The following is a 17,235-nucleotide window of genomic DNA, read 5'->3' as shown; positions in this document are numbered from 1 at the left end:
GACCAACCAGCAGAAATCTGGACACTGTCTCAAAAGTGTTTGTGGTCACCCACACAAGGTCTGCATAACACGGCACAGACACGGGTGAGTGACGCTGATGATGTGAAAGTAATGACATGGGCCAAAAGCAATCAGAGGCATTCATGAATGAATGTAGTTTTATTCCAAAAAGCAGTGTGTATCTCAGAACAGGAACATTGTTTAAAAACGTCGCAAATTTAAATAATTCACAAAAATATCATCCATTTATTTATTTCATCTTAATCAGATAACAAAAGGTTACAAAATGACAGGAAATCTATTCTATTCTTTTATGTACAGAAATAAAAGCATAGAAAAATCAGTGAGACTGGACTGAACAGAGTGGACTCCTCCTCTTCCTCCTCCCGTTTCTTCCTCACTGCTTCAAGTGAACCTATATGTGTGACTGTCAAGGAAACAGATTCTTGATTACATGACTCACTGCATGTCTGCACATCAGCATCAGGGAAAGAAAGATGATTAAAGTGACAGAAGGTGTCACGGATGTTGCTTACAGAGGGGCTGCTCTGAGTATTATCAAGTACAATCATCCCCAGGATTTACACTCAAACTATCAAGCGAGCATTAGTGCTTTGTTCGTGCTAGCAGGCAAAAGAGAGCGGGGCCAAAATGGTAACAGTGACTTCTACTGTAACCACTCAATACATCCACACTATGTAGATCTGGACTTACTTAGTACAACATGTTGAAGCACTTCACTGTTTACAACTAAAAACGTTTAATCGTTGTTAGTACACAAGAAATCATACACACATATACACATATATATGTATATAGAGCAGAACAGAGGAGGACACAAGAAAACACAGAGGAGAACAGAGGAGGACACAGGAGGATAACAGAGGACACAGAGGAGAACAGAGGAGGACACAGAGGACAACAGAGGAGGACACAGAGGACAACAGAGGAGGACACAGAAGAGAACAGAGGAGGACACAGAGGAGAACAGAGAAGGACACAGAGAACAGAGGAGGACACAGAGGAGAACACAGAGGATAACAGAGGACAACAGAGGAGGACACAGAAGAGAACAGAGGAGGACACAGAGGACAACAGAGGACACAGGAGGATAACAGAGGAGGACACAGAGGAGAACAGAGGAGGACACAGAGGACAACAGAGGAGGACACAGAAGAGAACAGAGGAGGACACAGAGAACAGAGGAGGACACAGAGCAGAACAGAGGAGGACACAGAGGACTACAGGGGAGGACACAGAGGAGGACACAGAAGAGAACAGAGGAGAACAGAGGAGGACACAGAGGACAGAGGAGGACACAGGAGGATAACAGAGGACAACAGAGGAGGACACAGAAGAGAACAGAGGAGGACACAGGAGGATAACAGAGGAGGACACGCTTCAGTGTTTGTGTTTAAACCGTATCACATGGTAACATCTATTATAGTTCTTTATTTAAACCTTGACAATGTAACAATGCAACTTGAAATCATGTGTTATGTTTGGCCTCTAAACTGAGATGAATGAACATACATGTATGTTGTATTCAATGGTTTGATATCTTTGTGCAGAAAAACAGTTGAGTTCAAAGCTAGGTGTCCTGAATCATCATCAGCTGTAAAGGATATGAGTCATAGTCCAGTTTCTGGGTGAGAATCCCTGTGAGGATGAACTCTGCGTTGTGTACATCTGTGACAACACAAACAAGGACAATTAGGACATGTTATTATTTCAATCAGTTTTTACAGACACAGTTAAACTGGTTTTAAATGTCACTTTATACTAACCAGCAACATGAGAGCATCAGTACTGCGGAGGCAATGCTGTGCATTTTATAGCATTCCATTCAGTGACCATTTGTAATGGCAATTTGTCAACAAAAGCAGAGAACAAGGAGACTGCAAGCTCTTGCTTTGTCAGGCTGCTTTTACACTGGATGTGTGTATGGCACTAATCTGCTGTATCGCTCACACACACACAATCACACACACACACACATCTGTCCTTCACATACTCACCTACAATGGAGCTAAGGTAGGAAAATGAATTAATTGTCATCTGGATGTGTCAATTTCTTGTGTGAATTGTAAATAAACACATCACTGATGCACTATGGATGACTGTGAACTGTGAGATCTCATCTGACTAGAAACTTTCAAAGAAGATCTTGATTTGTATACATTAGGGCTGTTAAGTCCCAGTCGACTGGTCCATTAATCAGTCCATACGTTCTGGTTCGACTCAAATTCTGATAAGTCGTCTTTCTTCCGTGTTCATTTCATACAGTCTATGGTTAATTTGATTTCCTCTGGAGGAATGTACCAAGTGCTAATGGGGGTGTTTTCAGAGCACCCCTGTTCCACAGATCACAGCGTGTCTTCAGAGATCACCCCCTAGTTTTCAGTATTTTGGATTAGCCCAACCCACAGAAAGACTACAGAACGTCTGGTGGTTTTATTTCATGTTGTGCTAGTCAGTCGTCCTCTAACATCCATGTCACAGACGTCAAAGACAGTGTGGCAGCATTTTACAAAAATAGATGGTGATAAAAAAGTCAAATGCAAAGTTTGCCAGCAACAGTTTTCATATCACAGCTCGACTACAAACATGTCATATAAACACAGTAAGATAACTTGTCTGCGTTATGTTGCTCTGCCGTTTTGTGTCACTGTGTGTTACATGGCTTAGAAACAAAGTGCTGGTATAAAAGTTTTTCGCTGATTACAAAAACACTGCACTGCTTTCTCATAGTAAAATGCTCCTTCAGCACATTAGTAACATACACTCAGCTCCACCCCAAATAAATTGTATTTATTTACACTGGGGGTAAGAAAGAAGAAGAAGAAAAAGTCGTCAGAAGTAAACAATGAGTACGACAGTGCTCCGACATAACGCTGACGTTAAGTCAGTTAAGCCTTTATATCCCCAGGGTTATTGGGGGGACCCTGGGGATAACCCTTAACACACACACACACACACACACACACACACACACACACACACACACATTAGATATTTATCTAACTGTAGGCCGGACCTAATCATCACTACATGTGTTGGCTACTGTAATGGACTAAATGTACCACAGTTACGTATTTAGAATGCTAATTATAAACAACTGTATTCAGTTAAAGTTAAATGAGATGGTATTCAGAATAGAGTAACATTGTTGAAATCAATGGATTACATGACAGTGTCTGTAACACAGTGAACTTCCTGTCGACGCGCCTCATGTTTCATGACAACAATATAAGCTACGCTACGCGCCTGTAGCAAAGCACAGGACACTGCTGCGGGCATCATGAGGACGGAACTACCACCGTTAACTCAGGCAACCCTTTCATCCTAATATGGAGCATTGCTTGAAATACTCACCCTCACTATTAACAATTATTGCTCACAACCAATTTAAAAGTTGAATGATTCATTAATGATCAGCTTATTATTTTTAATGTATTCATCTTCTAAGCCAGGGGTGCTCAGTACGTCGATCGCGATCTACCAGTCGATCGCAAAGGTAGCGTGGGTAGATCGCATAACGTTAAAAAAAAATAGACTTCAGCCTATCATCCATCCTGTCACTTGATTGATATACAGGGCAGCCAGTCAGCTGACATCTGACTTTTTCTGACACTTAGGTCACTGCGCATGCGCAAACAACGGCGCTAAGTGCAGCAGCAAAACTAACAAGATAGCTAGCGAGTTACCTCCAATTTTTCTCTTAAACTTAAGAAAGGGTATAAAAATGAGTGGGGGAGCTGGACCAAGTTAAAAGACAAAAACGTATCACTTTCATACAGAATGGGAGGATGGCTTTTGTTCACGATGACATTTTCGAAGTGCGTTTGATGATCATTTGTTAGTGTGCTTGAGGCTGGCTGTCAGCAGCTACTGTGCTGATTCCATTCAGTGCAAGTCATCAGAGTAAAGTCAGGTAATGACAAAAAATGTACATAGTTAATTGTGTTGTGTTGTGCAATATGGGCTCATGTGGTTATGCAAGGTACATCAACATACATTGTACATATAAAGAATTCTCAATATATTTATAAATAAATATATGTTTTGCATTTTTGTAGTAGGTAGATCATTTAGACTTGGTCATTTTATAAGTAGCTCGCATGCTGAAAAAGTGTGAGCACCCCTGTTCTAAGCCCTACAGAAACAGAACGTAAACATGGATGAGTTTTACAGTCTGCCCTCTGCTATCAACACTTATGTTACAGCAATACAGTGTGTGTGTGAGAAACTTACCAATGTTCTTTAAAAAGAATTCCCTGCAGAGATGAAGGTCATTGTCACAGGAAATCAAGACGATCTCTGGAAGGTTCTGCAAAACAAGATGTTTGTGATAAATAAATAAAACAGCAGCCAGTCAATAGAAGTTGTTTCATCGGTATTATATTCATTTAAGGCGTTAAAGATTCATTAAAGAATCATTGTCAGGACCTTGTTCTGTCTGTGCTCCATGATCTTTCTGTAGGTCGGTTGTTTGGCCAGAAGCTTTCCACCGGCACTCTCCAGGATGGACTTCATGGTACTGAGGCTGGGGCAAATACCCGGCGTGAGATAGAAGTATTTTTCCTGCATCAGAGAGATGATGGATGAGGGACAGGCACAGCGGGAATTCAAAACCAAAAATGAATGAATGAATTATCATTTATTTATGTGAAATGAAGACCTGTTGGCCTCGTCGGCAAACCGGGATATTCCATCACAGGCGCTAAAGAACAGCAGGCTCACCCAAAAGAGTCAAAAAAACAGCACCAACTCCCACACTCGCTAAATATGGTGATAACGTGAATACACTCAGTCTTGTTACTTGGAATGTGCATGGAATCGTCTCCAAGTACAAAAGACATAAAGTTCTCAACCACCTAAAAGTCCTAAATACCAAGTCCAGACATGGTCTTACTACAAGAGACTCACCGACCAGTTCTAACTAACCATTATTTTCATAATCGATTAATCTGTCGATTATTTTCTCGATTAATCGTTCGGTCCATTAAATGTCAGAAAATCGTAAAAAAATGTTGATCGTGTTCGTCAAACCTGGAAATGATGATGTTCTCAAATGTCTTGTTTTGTCCACAAACCAAAATGATTCACTTTTCATGATTTCTTTGTTCTCCAGAGCAAAGAAATGAAGAAAATACTGACATTTAAGAAGCTAAAACAATCAGAAATCTTGTTTTAATCCGTTCGTTTCAGCTCTAGTTCACTTCATCACAATTTCCCCACATATACTCAGAGGAGTCGCCGTCATGATCAAACATGAAAACACGATGATTGACCCAGAAGGTAGATTTATAATACTTCACTTATCGATTAATAACACAGACATATATATCTATATCTATATATACAGTATATCTAACATATATGGTTCAAATGTTGACTCCTTTTTTTTCCACACTTTCTTCTCCTCACTGTCACTCATACTCATAGTGGGAGGGGACTTCAACATGGCAACCAACCCAGAACTTGATAGGCTCAGTAACGCGGGAACAACGCGGACACTGAGACGATACATGAGTGATGATGGTCTGACAGAGAACACACCTGCTTCTTCTCACCTATACACAACTGCTATTCCTTTCTGATCAACAGCTCAAGTCTATCAGACATCAGACACAGATCCACCCTGTCACCATTAGTGACCATGCACCAGTTTCACTAAAGATAACTAATAAGACCAATCAAAGATGGAATACATCATCACTAAATGATTCAGATGTCAGCAAATACTTACTTCTTTTTAAATAAAAAGATTGGACAATATTTCTGGAAACGAATGAGCTTCCAGGAACATCACCAGGTGTCCTCGTGTATAAAAGAGTGCGCAGCTTTCATACTAAACGACGGCGTACGCACACAATTTGAAAACCGTGCGTATGCCGAGGCCCGCGCACCTTTTCTTTCTACATCCCATCAAACGTGAAAGTGAGCGGAGGTGAATGAGTAACACAACACGCCCCTGTTCCACCCACACATGAATATACAAATGACTATAAAACACCTTCTTCCTAATATCATTTTGAAACACTGTGATAAGTTTCAAAACAAAAAAATGTGTTCAAAAACAAATAAATAAGAATAAAAATAATAATAATTACATAAATAAATAACCTTCTGTGCATAGCGAAGGCATGCAGACAACCCCACTGCATGCCTCAGGGACGCTACAGGACAGGATATAAAAACAGGAATAAATAAATAAACAGCAACATCTAGTAACAGATCCAATAGGAATTAATAGTGTCTAAATTGTATACCTCGGAATCCACATCAACTAAACGCTACATGACATCTGGAGATTGAATTGGGGGAAGTTTTAGAGGCAAAGTGGGAGGACTGCAGGGGTGGTTTTTGTACTGGTTTTAAACTTTACAGATAAACTTACTTCAATTCTGCAAAAAGTGTTTCAGGAGTCATTCACTAAAGACTTCCTCCCCCCACTCTCCCAAGCAAACATTGTACTTTTGCTCAATGTAGATGCAAAAATCCACACAAAAGCACCAGCTCAATATTTATAAAGTTCATCAATAAGAGTAAACACGGATATTCAAGTTGTGCTGCTAAAGTCGTGAGCCCAGCTGCTCCACTCTTAATGTGAGGAGGTTTTACACGGTGTGGTAAAACTCCTGATTAAGTCCTTCATTCCTGGTGGAAACATGGAAACACTGTGTGTGTTAGAGGCTCGCTGTCTGACCTTGAAGAGCGGCGCACTGTGGGCTCTCTTTAGAGATTCTTCCAGACTGAAGCCAAACAACACCTCAGCCTCAGCATCCCTCAGAGAGTACGTGTTCTCCTCTGTAATAAACACACACACAGAACATCACAATGAGACACATTCAAATATGAATTACTTTATATATATACACATGCAAATATTACTTTACATTTCTAGTATGATCGTGAGTCTGCGGGTTTTCTGGCCTGACTTTATTTTAGTATTTTATGATTATTATATTTACCATAAATTGTCATAATAACAATAAGATAGCTCTATATGTAAACCACCTACAAAAACAGTTATAAATTTAAACATAGCAAAGAGACTCAAATCATACTCATGGTTAATATTCAATGGAATTGTTCTTTTAATCATCATAAAAGTACTTCATGTTGTCATTATTTTCTTGGACAATAATATATAAAATCCCTGAGTTTTGTGACAGACAAACATTCTTGATGATTAGCATACAGTTTATCAGTGAATACTGAATACGGACGGCTCGTTCACAGAGCCCAGAAGCATTATGGGAGTTACACTACTGCACATGCTCTAAGGGCCACACAACCAGGAAATAAACGCAGAGGTCAGAAACTTTTTTGGCACATGCACTGAACAAAGGGGCGGAGCTCTATCCAGTTCTTATCATATATCCATGGTCCTGTGTTATCGTCTGCTCCGTGCGTAATCAATTCATTTGTTCGCTATTAGATGCACAGCCTCTACTTCTGGCCCAAGAGTACCAAAATAAAAGCATGTAATAAAAAGGCGGAAACGACAAATAAAAGCATACAGGTAGCAATAATCTGTTGTTAAAAACCTTTTAGAGAGTTACTTACAGTCTTTATTACATTTAAAATGGCAAAATGATTACATCACATTGAGGCAAGTTAATCATATCAGGAGGACGTTTTCAGTCAATATGTATTGTTTTCACCTGAATAGATACTCACTGAATGCATGTATATGTACTGTATATGAGCATGTGTACATACACAAACACACACACACACACATACCCACAAACTTCTGGTTCCTCCAGCTCTCCTCCAGCCACTCTGGGCTGACGATGTGTTTGACCACAGACATGGCAATCAGGAACTTGACGGTGCGCGTCACCTTACAGGCCACCAGGTGAGTTACAGTCCGACTGCTGTCTGCTACTTCACCACCTAAAGAATGTAACCTCTACAGAGGAGGAGGAGCCAAGCAAAGGCAACATCTCTCAGCGGATCATTGTCGCAAAGCTTTCGCTGACTTAAGCCAAGTTCATACTACATGAGTTTCAGTGTGCGTGTGCACTAGATAAGATTTGAACCATTAAAAAAGAGCAATAACGTCTAGTTATTAGTGTTATAATCTAGTGGTAGCAAAAAACAGTGGGTCAGAGGTCATTAGCATTGGTGGACTTGGTGGGATGTATTCAGACAATTAATGTCAGCATGTGGTCACTCAGGAAGGATGTAGACAGCAGTTCTGAGTGAGGTCAAAGAAAAACAGTGACACAGGAAATCAATGCGTAAAACCAGGAGTTTGATTTCTCCTGGTTGACCTGTGAACTTTTATTGTAGCAGTGCTCTCGACTACATTTCTACATGCTTTCTCTTTTTCTGCTGCACCTGTGTTGTGTTTGAATCTCAGCTGCTGAACTCTATCCTGGTCTGCAACACGCATTAATATGTTCCATGAATATCAGCTGCTCACCTCTGTGTACTGCTGTACTTGTGCGGGCTCAAAGCCGGTAAACATGACTCGTGGGGTGGACTCTGGAGGGAGCAGCTTACTGGGGGACCTGATCGCCTCCACTCTGCACACAAACAGTCACACTTTGAGTGACATGAGTTACTTTTACACTGCTCGTCCGGACAGCTGACGTGGGCACTCGTGTCCACAGATGTGTTAAACTCACCTGGCCCTCTTGTTCGCAGGCTGGTTGGTGGAGTCTGTGATCCTTTGTTTCTGCAACAGTTGAATGTGCTGCACATAAAAACACACACATTGAGATCAGATGAGCCTGCGACACAGGACAAACACTGCAGCTCCCCCTCTCTTTTTTTAAATGTAAAATACGAGATAATTATCAAAGTGTCAGGGTCAGGATGAAGACTACACTAACACCAGATCTCATCCAGCAGCTCTGTTTGTAGCCCTTTGTCTTAACAAGGGCTTTGTGTGAGAATAGACTACGGGAGCTTGCCTCGACTTCCATGGAATATTTAAATCAGTGACGTGATTTTGGTACTTTTCTGGAAACACAAAAAAAACACGTACCACACTGTACCAAACCGAACCGTTCCACTCACTTGCATGTGCAGTATGTGCAGTATGTAGGTACCAGTGGCCGACTGATTATCAGCTCTGGGAAGGCATCTTACGACAAACTGCCATGGACGAACTCTTACTACTACTCTTACTACTTACTTACGCGGCCAATAGATGCACAATTAATGAAGTAGTCATTGGAGAGGTATGGAAACACACATCGCACATTATATAGTGCTATTGTTTAAAAAATGCTGTTCAGCTTTTATTTTGTTTACATTTTTGAATGATTGTTGTTACTGCACATTTCTTTTGACTCTTGAATAGTTGTGATATTTTATTGGCCTTTAAAAATGCACGATTGGTTGATCTCTGGCAAACACTGTGAGAGAGGCACGTGACAATCTGCTTCATATTAAGAAATACAACAAAACAGCAGCTGATCAGAGACAGACTGTGAGCATTCAGACATCTGAATGTGATCGTTTCAATCAGGATGGATATGGATGTTAATACCAGGTGTAAACAGGGTCTCTGACATGTTAAGGCACACACCCTCTTTACATTTTATCACTTATTTTTTAAGCCTTTCTTTCCTTCTACCCTATTATGTATCAAAATCTATTTGTCTTATCTAACCATCTTAATCAAATTGTCATTGACAGGACCTAGAATTAGCCGTCAGCTAGCAACCAGACCTCATGTAAAGGTCTAGAAATAGAAAAGTGCAAAGCCCACTGTTGTGGTCATCTCAGCAAACTTACCGCCAAGGATTCAGGAGATACTTTGATTGGGGTTCTCCAAGAAGCTGAAGAAGAAAGACGGACACTTTCATTTACTGATTACATTTAATACACCGTATGGATGTTTTTATGAACACGCAACCGTTACATTCAAATAACACTGTGCCAATATAAGTCTGTTTGAAAGATCACATTATGAGCTGAACTTACCCAGCAGGTTCTGGACCAGCTGTGGATTCGGCATCAGGGGTTCAGACTGTGTGTAGATGGAGTATTTGCTGTGTTGAATCTGTCTCAGTGCTTCAAAGTTGCCCAGCAGTATATCACACAGCCACTGTGCATTCACACATGGGATTTTCCACTCTTTGGCCTTCTCATATTTAAGTCCACAAGGTCTGAAAAGAGATGAGTGAGACATCACAAACACTCGCTCAAGTTTATTGAATACTGAAGTCTTCCTTTTACTAAGCACTTTGCCTTCATAGCTGTATACGACAGAGAGGCGACTCTCTAAAACTCATTATAAACACCTCAGCTGCCTGGTGGGACCATTACAGTGTACTGTAACACTTTTACTACACTGTAACACTAAGTTAGTGATGTTTAAGGGGAGTGCTGTGTGTTTGGATTAGTGCCCCATTCTTCCACAAGTATCCTAAAGAAGAAAGCATCACTCCAATATCGACTTCTGTAAGTTCAGAATGTTGTATATTATACATAAACAGTCTTACTCTTTACAGATGAGGACGGTATTACTACGACACAGATATCCAGTGTATCTGGCACCAGCCAGGTAGGCCATCAACTTCAGGTCATCTCTGTCTGCGTCCACAAAACCTGTCACTGATATGATCTGAGAGAAAAAGACAGTAAAGTATGTTACGATAAAGCGCAGGTGGGAACGTGTGAGAAGCATCATCACAACATTTAAGAGGCACTAATGATTCTGTCATAATACTGAATCACAGATGGTTCAACGTGCAAACATTATATACAGTGCCTATCATAAGTATTCACCCCTTGGATGTTTTACCCTTCTATTGCTTTCATAAATCAATCATGGTCAATACAATTCGGCTTTTTTCACACACAAATTTATTGGAAAAAACTCTTTAATGTCAAAGTGAAAATTTAATTTAGTGGTCTAATTCAATAGAGGTCCATCCAATTGTTGCCAATAGTCTCACAATTAGTGAAATGAAGATCACCTGAGTGGTGTGGGTGTGTCTCAAGTGATTGAGGTATAAAACACCTGTGCGTGAAGGGTCCAGAGACTGGTTGATCAGTATTCCTGGCTACCATTACACCATGAAGACAGAAGAACACTCCAAGCAACTCAGGGAAAGGGTTATTGAAAAGTACAATTCAGGGGATGGATACCAAAACATTTCCAAGACATTGAACATCCCCCGGAGTTCAGTGAAATCAATCATAAACTGAGTGACCATGCAAGTAGGAGACTAGTGAGAGAAGCCACCAAGACCCCTACGACTACTCTGAAGGAGTTACAAGCTTCAGCTGCTGAGATGGGAGAGACTGTGCATATAGCAATTGCTGCCGGGTTCTTCACTGTTGAAGAAAATTCATATTAGATCTCGACTAGAGTTCACCAAAAGGCATGTGGAAGACTCCATGGTCAAGTGGAAGAAGATTCTTTGGTCTAATGAGACCAAAATTAAGCTTTTTGGCCATCAGACAAGACGTTATGTTTGGCGGAAACCAAACACTCCACATCACCAAAAACACACCATCCCCACTGTGAAGCATGGTGGTGGTAGCATCATGCTGTGGGGATGTTTCTCAGCAGCCGGCCCTGGAAGGCTTGTAAAGATAGAAATCCTGGGGGACAATCTTATTCAGTCTGCAAGAGAACTACGACTTGGGAGAAGATTTATTTTCCAGCAAGACAATGATCCAAAGCATACTGCAAAAGCTACACAGGAATGGTTTAAAAAGAACCAGGTAAATGTTCTGAAGTGGCCGAGTCAAAGCCCAGACCTCAATCCTACAGAGAATTTGTGGCTGGACTTGAAAAGGGCTGTTCATGTCCGATACCCACGCAACCTGACAGAGCTGGAGCAGTTTTGAAAAGAAGAATGGAGCAAAATTGCAGTGTGCAGATGTACAAGACTGACTGAGACGTATCCACACAGACTCAGAGCTGTTACTGCAGACAAAGGTGCATCTACTAAATGCTGACTTGAAGGGGGTGAAAAATTATACAAACAATAATTTTCTTTTTTTCTTTTCTTCTTTATGTAATTTTGTTTCATTAACATTATTTTATAGAAATCTGTTTTCACTTTGACATTAAAGAGTTTTTTCCAATAAATTTGTGTGAAAAAAGCCACATTTTATTGACCATGATTGATTTATGAAAGCAATAAAAGGGGAAAACATCCAAGGAGGTGAATACTTATGATAGGCACTGTAATTGTAGCCACCAGCCCCGCTGTCTGTCTGTCTGTCTGTCTGAGTGAGTGAGGCTTCACTTCAAAATCTTTTCAAATCAGAGCTGTGGAGATACTGACATGATGACATGGAAAAAACTTTTTTAAATCAGAAAATGACATTTCACAATCAGAACATTGGATGTGGATCTTGGACTCACATGCTGAGAGCAGGGTTTGGCTCCAGGAGGAAAGGCGAAGGGCAGATGTAACGTGCGATGAGGAGGAGCCATCCTCCTCTTTTTCAGTACAGTGTTGAGCCAGTGAGCTGTTACACAGCGCTTACCCTCTCTTAGTGCCTAGGAGAGAAAATGACGCACAATTCTGCAAAATGAGTGAGATCCATCTAATTGTATTTACTGCGGGCATACTGTAGAGTCCCTAGACGCCATTGTGATTGAGCACAACATGAAGTGAACCAGCTTCCTATGCTAGAAAACAAAAGGATAAACACTAAGTTATCAAGAACATACTACAGGCTCCTAATCTCTGTCAATGCAAAGTTTATACATGAATGAGAAATAAATGAGAAAGACATGCTTACCTGTACATACATGTTACTGACTTGGCTCTCACACAGCAGATGTGTGCATCGGCTGGTCAGCGTGGGGTCTACAGCACCTCCACACGCCTGGATGACCTGACGCAGATCACAAAACATCAACTAGTCCACAACATCCATTTCCTTTTACTATGTTTGTATCTTGTTACACAAAGTGTTAAATACAGCATATACACAAACATATGAAACTGAATATATTACATTCAAACAACACACAACTCATATTTCTATGAACAATCACAACATGTGTCTTACCCTCTTCCAGGTGGCCAGCAGTTGTTTATCAGCCATCTGTTCTGGGTAGTCAGCAACAGCAAATACACAACCCAACAGGAAGCCATCTTGCGGAACTGACAAAAAGAAACAATAACATAAGTTACTGAAGGTCCAAGCAAACCAAGCAGTGGTCAACACCTCATTGGCCTTGCAGATCAGATCATTAGAAGTGTAGTTTCCCACACAATGAATGAAGTTCATTAACAGTGGCACAGCCACTGTTAATGGCACGTCACCATCTCGACCTTCGAGAGCAAAGGTGGAATTAAGGATTTAACCACGGTTGTAGCACGACTACACATCACAGTCTCCCTCTAACCCCCAAGCTGCTGCCAGCTCACAGTAAACATAACAACCACAGTGTGTGAGCTACGTTGTGCTCATTTAGCATAGCACAGAACATCCACGTCATTAACAGGACAATTTTATCAAATGTTGGGAAATACCTCGTTTCTAGAGCTCAAACAATTTATCGATTATTAATCGATTACTAAATTAATCGACAACTATTTTGATCATCCATTAATCGGTTTGAAGCTTTTTTCATGATTAAAACAAGATTTCTTTGTTTGATTGTTTAAGCTTCTTAAATGTGAGTATTTTCTTCATTTCTTTGCTCTGGAGAACAAAGAAATCATTAAAAGTGAATCATTTTGGTTTGTGGACAAAACAAGACATTTGAGAACATCATCATTTCCAGGTTTGACGAACACCGATCGACATTCAGCTCGAGACATCAGCTAAACAGTTTTTGGTTAAACGGTGAAGGGATTTTGGGGAAATCTACCCTGACTGGGGCAAAGCTGGGGAAGATCGCCACCATGATTCCAGATTCTCTCCAAAACTGAATCAGAGCAGCTCCAAAAAGCCGTCTCAGCGAGGAAAAACTGACAACGTTGATGAGGATTGTAAGTCGTGACAAAGACGTGAACAATTCTGATTTCATGAAAGCAGCCGAACACTTCAACGAAACACCGACACAAACTGACACAAGCGGAGAATCGTTCTTAGCGCTCTTGCGTTAACTTTTTAACTAAAATCATCATTTAAATGTTTGACGAAACATTTTTACCAATTACTGTCAATGAAAAGTTACTAAAATTTGAAAAGACGCTAGTACACGATCTGTCTTTAGAGAGTTCACACACGCTGTCGAATCTAAAACAAACAATATTTTGGACAATGTTTCCACTATGCATAGACGAATCTACAAAGCCCCACCCCTCCCCCACCTCGCGGCCTCAGACCACATCACTGTCATGCTAATGCCAGCATACAGACCACTGGTTAAAGTAATAAAAACCAGCAACAGGGGTCCTCAGAGGCCGAAGACACGACTGTGGTGGTAATGAGACAATCTACAGGAGCGAGGTGAGCAGGCTGAGCGTGAGCTGCAAGGACAACCATTACATGTCATTTAGCAGACGCTTTTATCCAAAGCGACTTACAAGGGAATTGAGTTACAACCTGCCAGGGGTGGAGTTGAACTTGCGACCATGAAGTCTTTTGCATACAGGGTACCAGTCTTAACCACTGAGCTACCCCACCCCCTAACCATCTCTGCCTGAACCTGAAGAAGACCAAGGAGATTGTTGACTTGAGGAGAGTGCACACCCAGCATGCTCCACTCACTATCGACCGTGCTGCAGCACCAAGTTCCTGGGTGTGCACATCACCGAACACCTGTCCTGGAGTAACAACATCGCCTGTACTTCCCCCGCAAACTGAGAAAAGCCAGAGCCCCGGCCCCCATTGTGCACACCTTCTACAGAGGCACCGTGAGAGCAGCTGAGAGGATTATTGGTGTCTCTCTCCCTTCCCTTACGGACATTTACACCACTCGCCTCACCCGCAGAGCCATCAGGATGGCTGGTGACTCCACCCACCCCATCCCACAGTCTCTTCAGCCGGCTGCCGTCAGACAATCTGACTCTCTTGAGGCATTTAAATCAAAACTTAAAACTCACTTTCATATCTGACCGATACCAGGGCTGGTCTCAGTCTTAATGACATTACAATTGCAACTAATGGCTTTCCACGATACAGTTCCAGCATGACTCCCAATCGGGATGGGACCTGGTCTTTCTTAGTACCTGCTGTGGCGAGGTCCCACGCGAGCTGAGCAAATACTACAATGTCCCATTGACAGACTGAGTGTTGTCACTGGAAGGGAGTCATGAGCATGACGCCCAACACAGAGATCCGAAATTAGAGGAATTAGATTTGTGTCAATACTTCCAAACGACACTTATAACACATCGATTTAATCATTCAAAAATGTTGTATTTAATTGTTTGAAAATACACTTGTTCTTTGTGTCGTGGTATTTGTTTGTGGGCGGGCCTTAGGAAGCTGCCTGCTGATTGGCTGGAGTTTTACATGATACAAGCTTTGCTGTTGCCGCCATATTTAGCAAAGGTCGCCCAGAGCATCAAGCGTTGACCTGCCATGGCTGGAGTTAACGACACAGCATGCCACATGTCATCACCTGATGTTGGTTACAGTGAGATTATTAGGCACTGGCTGTAAAACCAAGAGTCTAAGGACAGAGAGTGGCAAGTTACAGTATGTTCAGATTGTAAAACCCACCAAAGCCAACTGTGATTTGTGAGTTTAGGCTCTACCACGATACATTTGATTTGATTTCAACTCCATTCCTCATTATTGTACACGCCAAATGACTTAAAGGCGACATCGAATGCTTGTATCACACATATATGTTAGTTATGGAGGTCTACTTACATATATTAACTTGTTTTCATGGTTAAAAACCTACTAGTCGCTGCAAACGAGCCGATCAAAATATCTCCTCACTGACGCTCTCGTCAGCCGTGCTGTTTCAGACCAAAACCACATCCCCAGAACGTGGACTGTGTTGTGATTGGCCAGCCAACGAGAGCTTTCCCACTGTCCTGTGATTGGCCAGGTACCTGGAAGTGACGTAATAGATGGGCCAGCTCTCAGATACACAGCTCCCCCTCTGGCACGGTGGATGCTCTGCATCTCAGCAGCTACAACGAGAGTAGTTCTTCTTCTTCTGCGGTTGAATGTACGCAACCGGATGTGCCCGGACTAGTGCCGCACCAGGAGGCGCTACGGTGGTGAGAGGAGTGGTGAGGATTTCTGATGACGACATCAAACTACGGAAGTGCCGATCCGCTTCACAGAGCCCAGGAAAACAATACAAGACTATTTTCTCAGCAGTGGCTGAACTGTTTGTTCTGAAACTTTAGGGTTTCATAAACGAGGTAATGACTCAGATACACACACACAACCGCAGCGTTAATTGGAGCTTCCGGTCTATGTCGCCTTTAAACAGCATAACTATGATATTCTAGCGTTATTATTTACTGTATACTGGGAGGCAGTGGAAACATTGTGTTTGGTTATACTCACTGTCTTGTCCTGGCTCATGTCCAAACAGCTGGGAAATGTGAGGAGGCTGCTGGAGCTGAGGTTGCACTGTTGTCACAGTCTGCTGCTGCAGGGCTTGCTGGTGCTGGTTCTGCATGTGCTGCTGCATCTGCTGCATGTGGTGTTGTTGTATGTAATGCTGCTGCTGCTGCTGCTGCTGCTGAAGATGTAGCTGCTGTTGATTTTGCTGTTGCTGCAACATCTGCAGATGCTGCTGCTGCTGGAACTGTTGGAGCTGTTGCTGCAAAGCCTGCTGCTGCAACTGCTGTAAACCAGGCCGTGGGAGCTGCTGAGGCCGCAGCTGCTGGGAGAATGCATTCTGCTGCTGCTGCTGCTGCTGCTGCTGCTGAGAAAACACCTGTTGGTGCATATGCTGTTGCTGCAGAAAATGTTGCTGCTGTTGGGGCAACTGTGGGAAACCTTGCTGCTGCTGTGCAGCCTGTGATTGGTGCTGCTGCTGCTGTGGCGGCGGCGGCTGCGGCTGCTGCTGCTGCTGCTGCTGCTGCTGATGGTGATGTAGCTGCATCATCTGATGCTGCTGCTGCTGAAGGTGCATTATGGGGTTTTGGGCTTGTTGTGGTAACTGCGGATGCTGTTGCTGGACAGCCTGGTGGGACTGCTGCAGTAAGTGTTGCTGCTGCTCTGTTGTGAGTGGCTGGCTGGCCACTTTAGACTGACCGAACTGAAGAGAGTTGGTATTGGTGGAGATTTGAGCATGACTCTGATTGGCCTGCTGTTCCAGGGACTTTGTCTGATTGGCTGTCAGATTCTGGAGGATCTGTACCAAAGGAG

General features: G+C 42.2%; 1 protein-coding gene across 2 annotated transcripts in view; it reads right to left on the bottom strand.

The window, feature by feature from the left end:
* Positions 1-131: 131 nt before the first annotated feature.
* paxip1 (PAX interacting (with transcription-activation domain) protein 1) overlaps positions 132-17,235 on the bottom strand; it is a 39,637-nt gene continuing 22,533 nt past the window's right edge. The window contains exons 9-23 of one of the 2 annotated variants that reach the window (XM_058626396.1): positions 16,426-17,221; positions 13,009-13,103; positions 12,736-12,831; positions 12,353-12,490; positions 10,473-10,594; positions 9,952-10,136; positions 9,763-9,806; positions 8,646-8,713; positions 8,441-8,543; positions 7,756-7,924; positions 6,713-6,813; positions 4,450-4,584; positions 4,255-4,330; positions 1,630-1,689; positions 132-422 (exon numbers count right to left, since the gene is read on the bottom strand). In XM_058626396.1, coding sequence (XP_058482379.1) covers positions 406-422; positions 1,630-1,689; positions 4,255-4,330; positions 4,450-4,584; positions 6,713-6,813; positions 7,756-7,924; positions 8,441-8,543; positions 8,646-8,713; positions 9,763-9,806; positions 9,952-10,136; positions 10,473-10,594; positions 12,353-12,490; positions 12,736-12,831; positions 13,009-13,103; positions 16,426-17,221 — 2,205 coding nt within the window. In that variant the 3' untranslated portion in view covers positions 132-405. Of the gene's footprint in view, positions 423-1,566; positions 1,690-4,254; positions 4,331-4,449; positions 4,585-6,712; positions 6,814-7,755; positions 7,925-8,440; positions 8,544-8,645; positions 8,714-9,762; positions 9,807-9,951; positions 10,137-10,472; positions 10,595-12,352; positions 12,491-12,735; positions 12,832-13,008; positions 13,104-16,425; positions 17,222-17,235 lie in introns of those variants that run through there. The other variant, XM_058626395.1, reaches the window with a different exon arrangement.

Source organism: Solea solea, chromosome 1 (genome assembly GCF_958295425.1).
Source record: "Solea solea chromosome 1, fSolSol10.1, whole genome shotgun sequence".
NCBI classification, from domain to species: Eukaryota; Metazoa; Chordata; class Actinopteri; order Pleuronectiformes; family Soleidae; genus Solea; species Solea solea.
The sequence above is the reverse complement of the archived record's forward strand: the minus strand, read 5'-3'. Positions and strand labels throughout refer to the sequence as shown.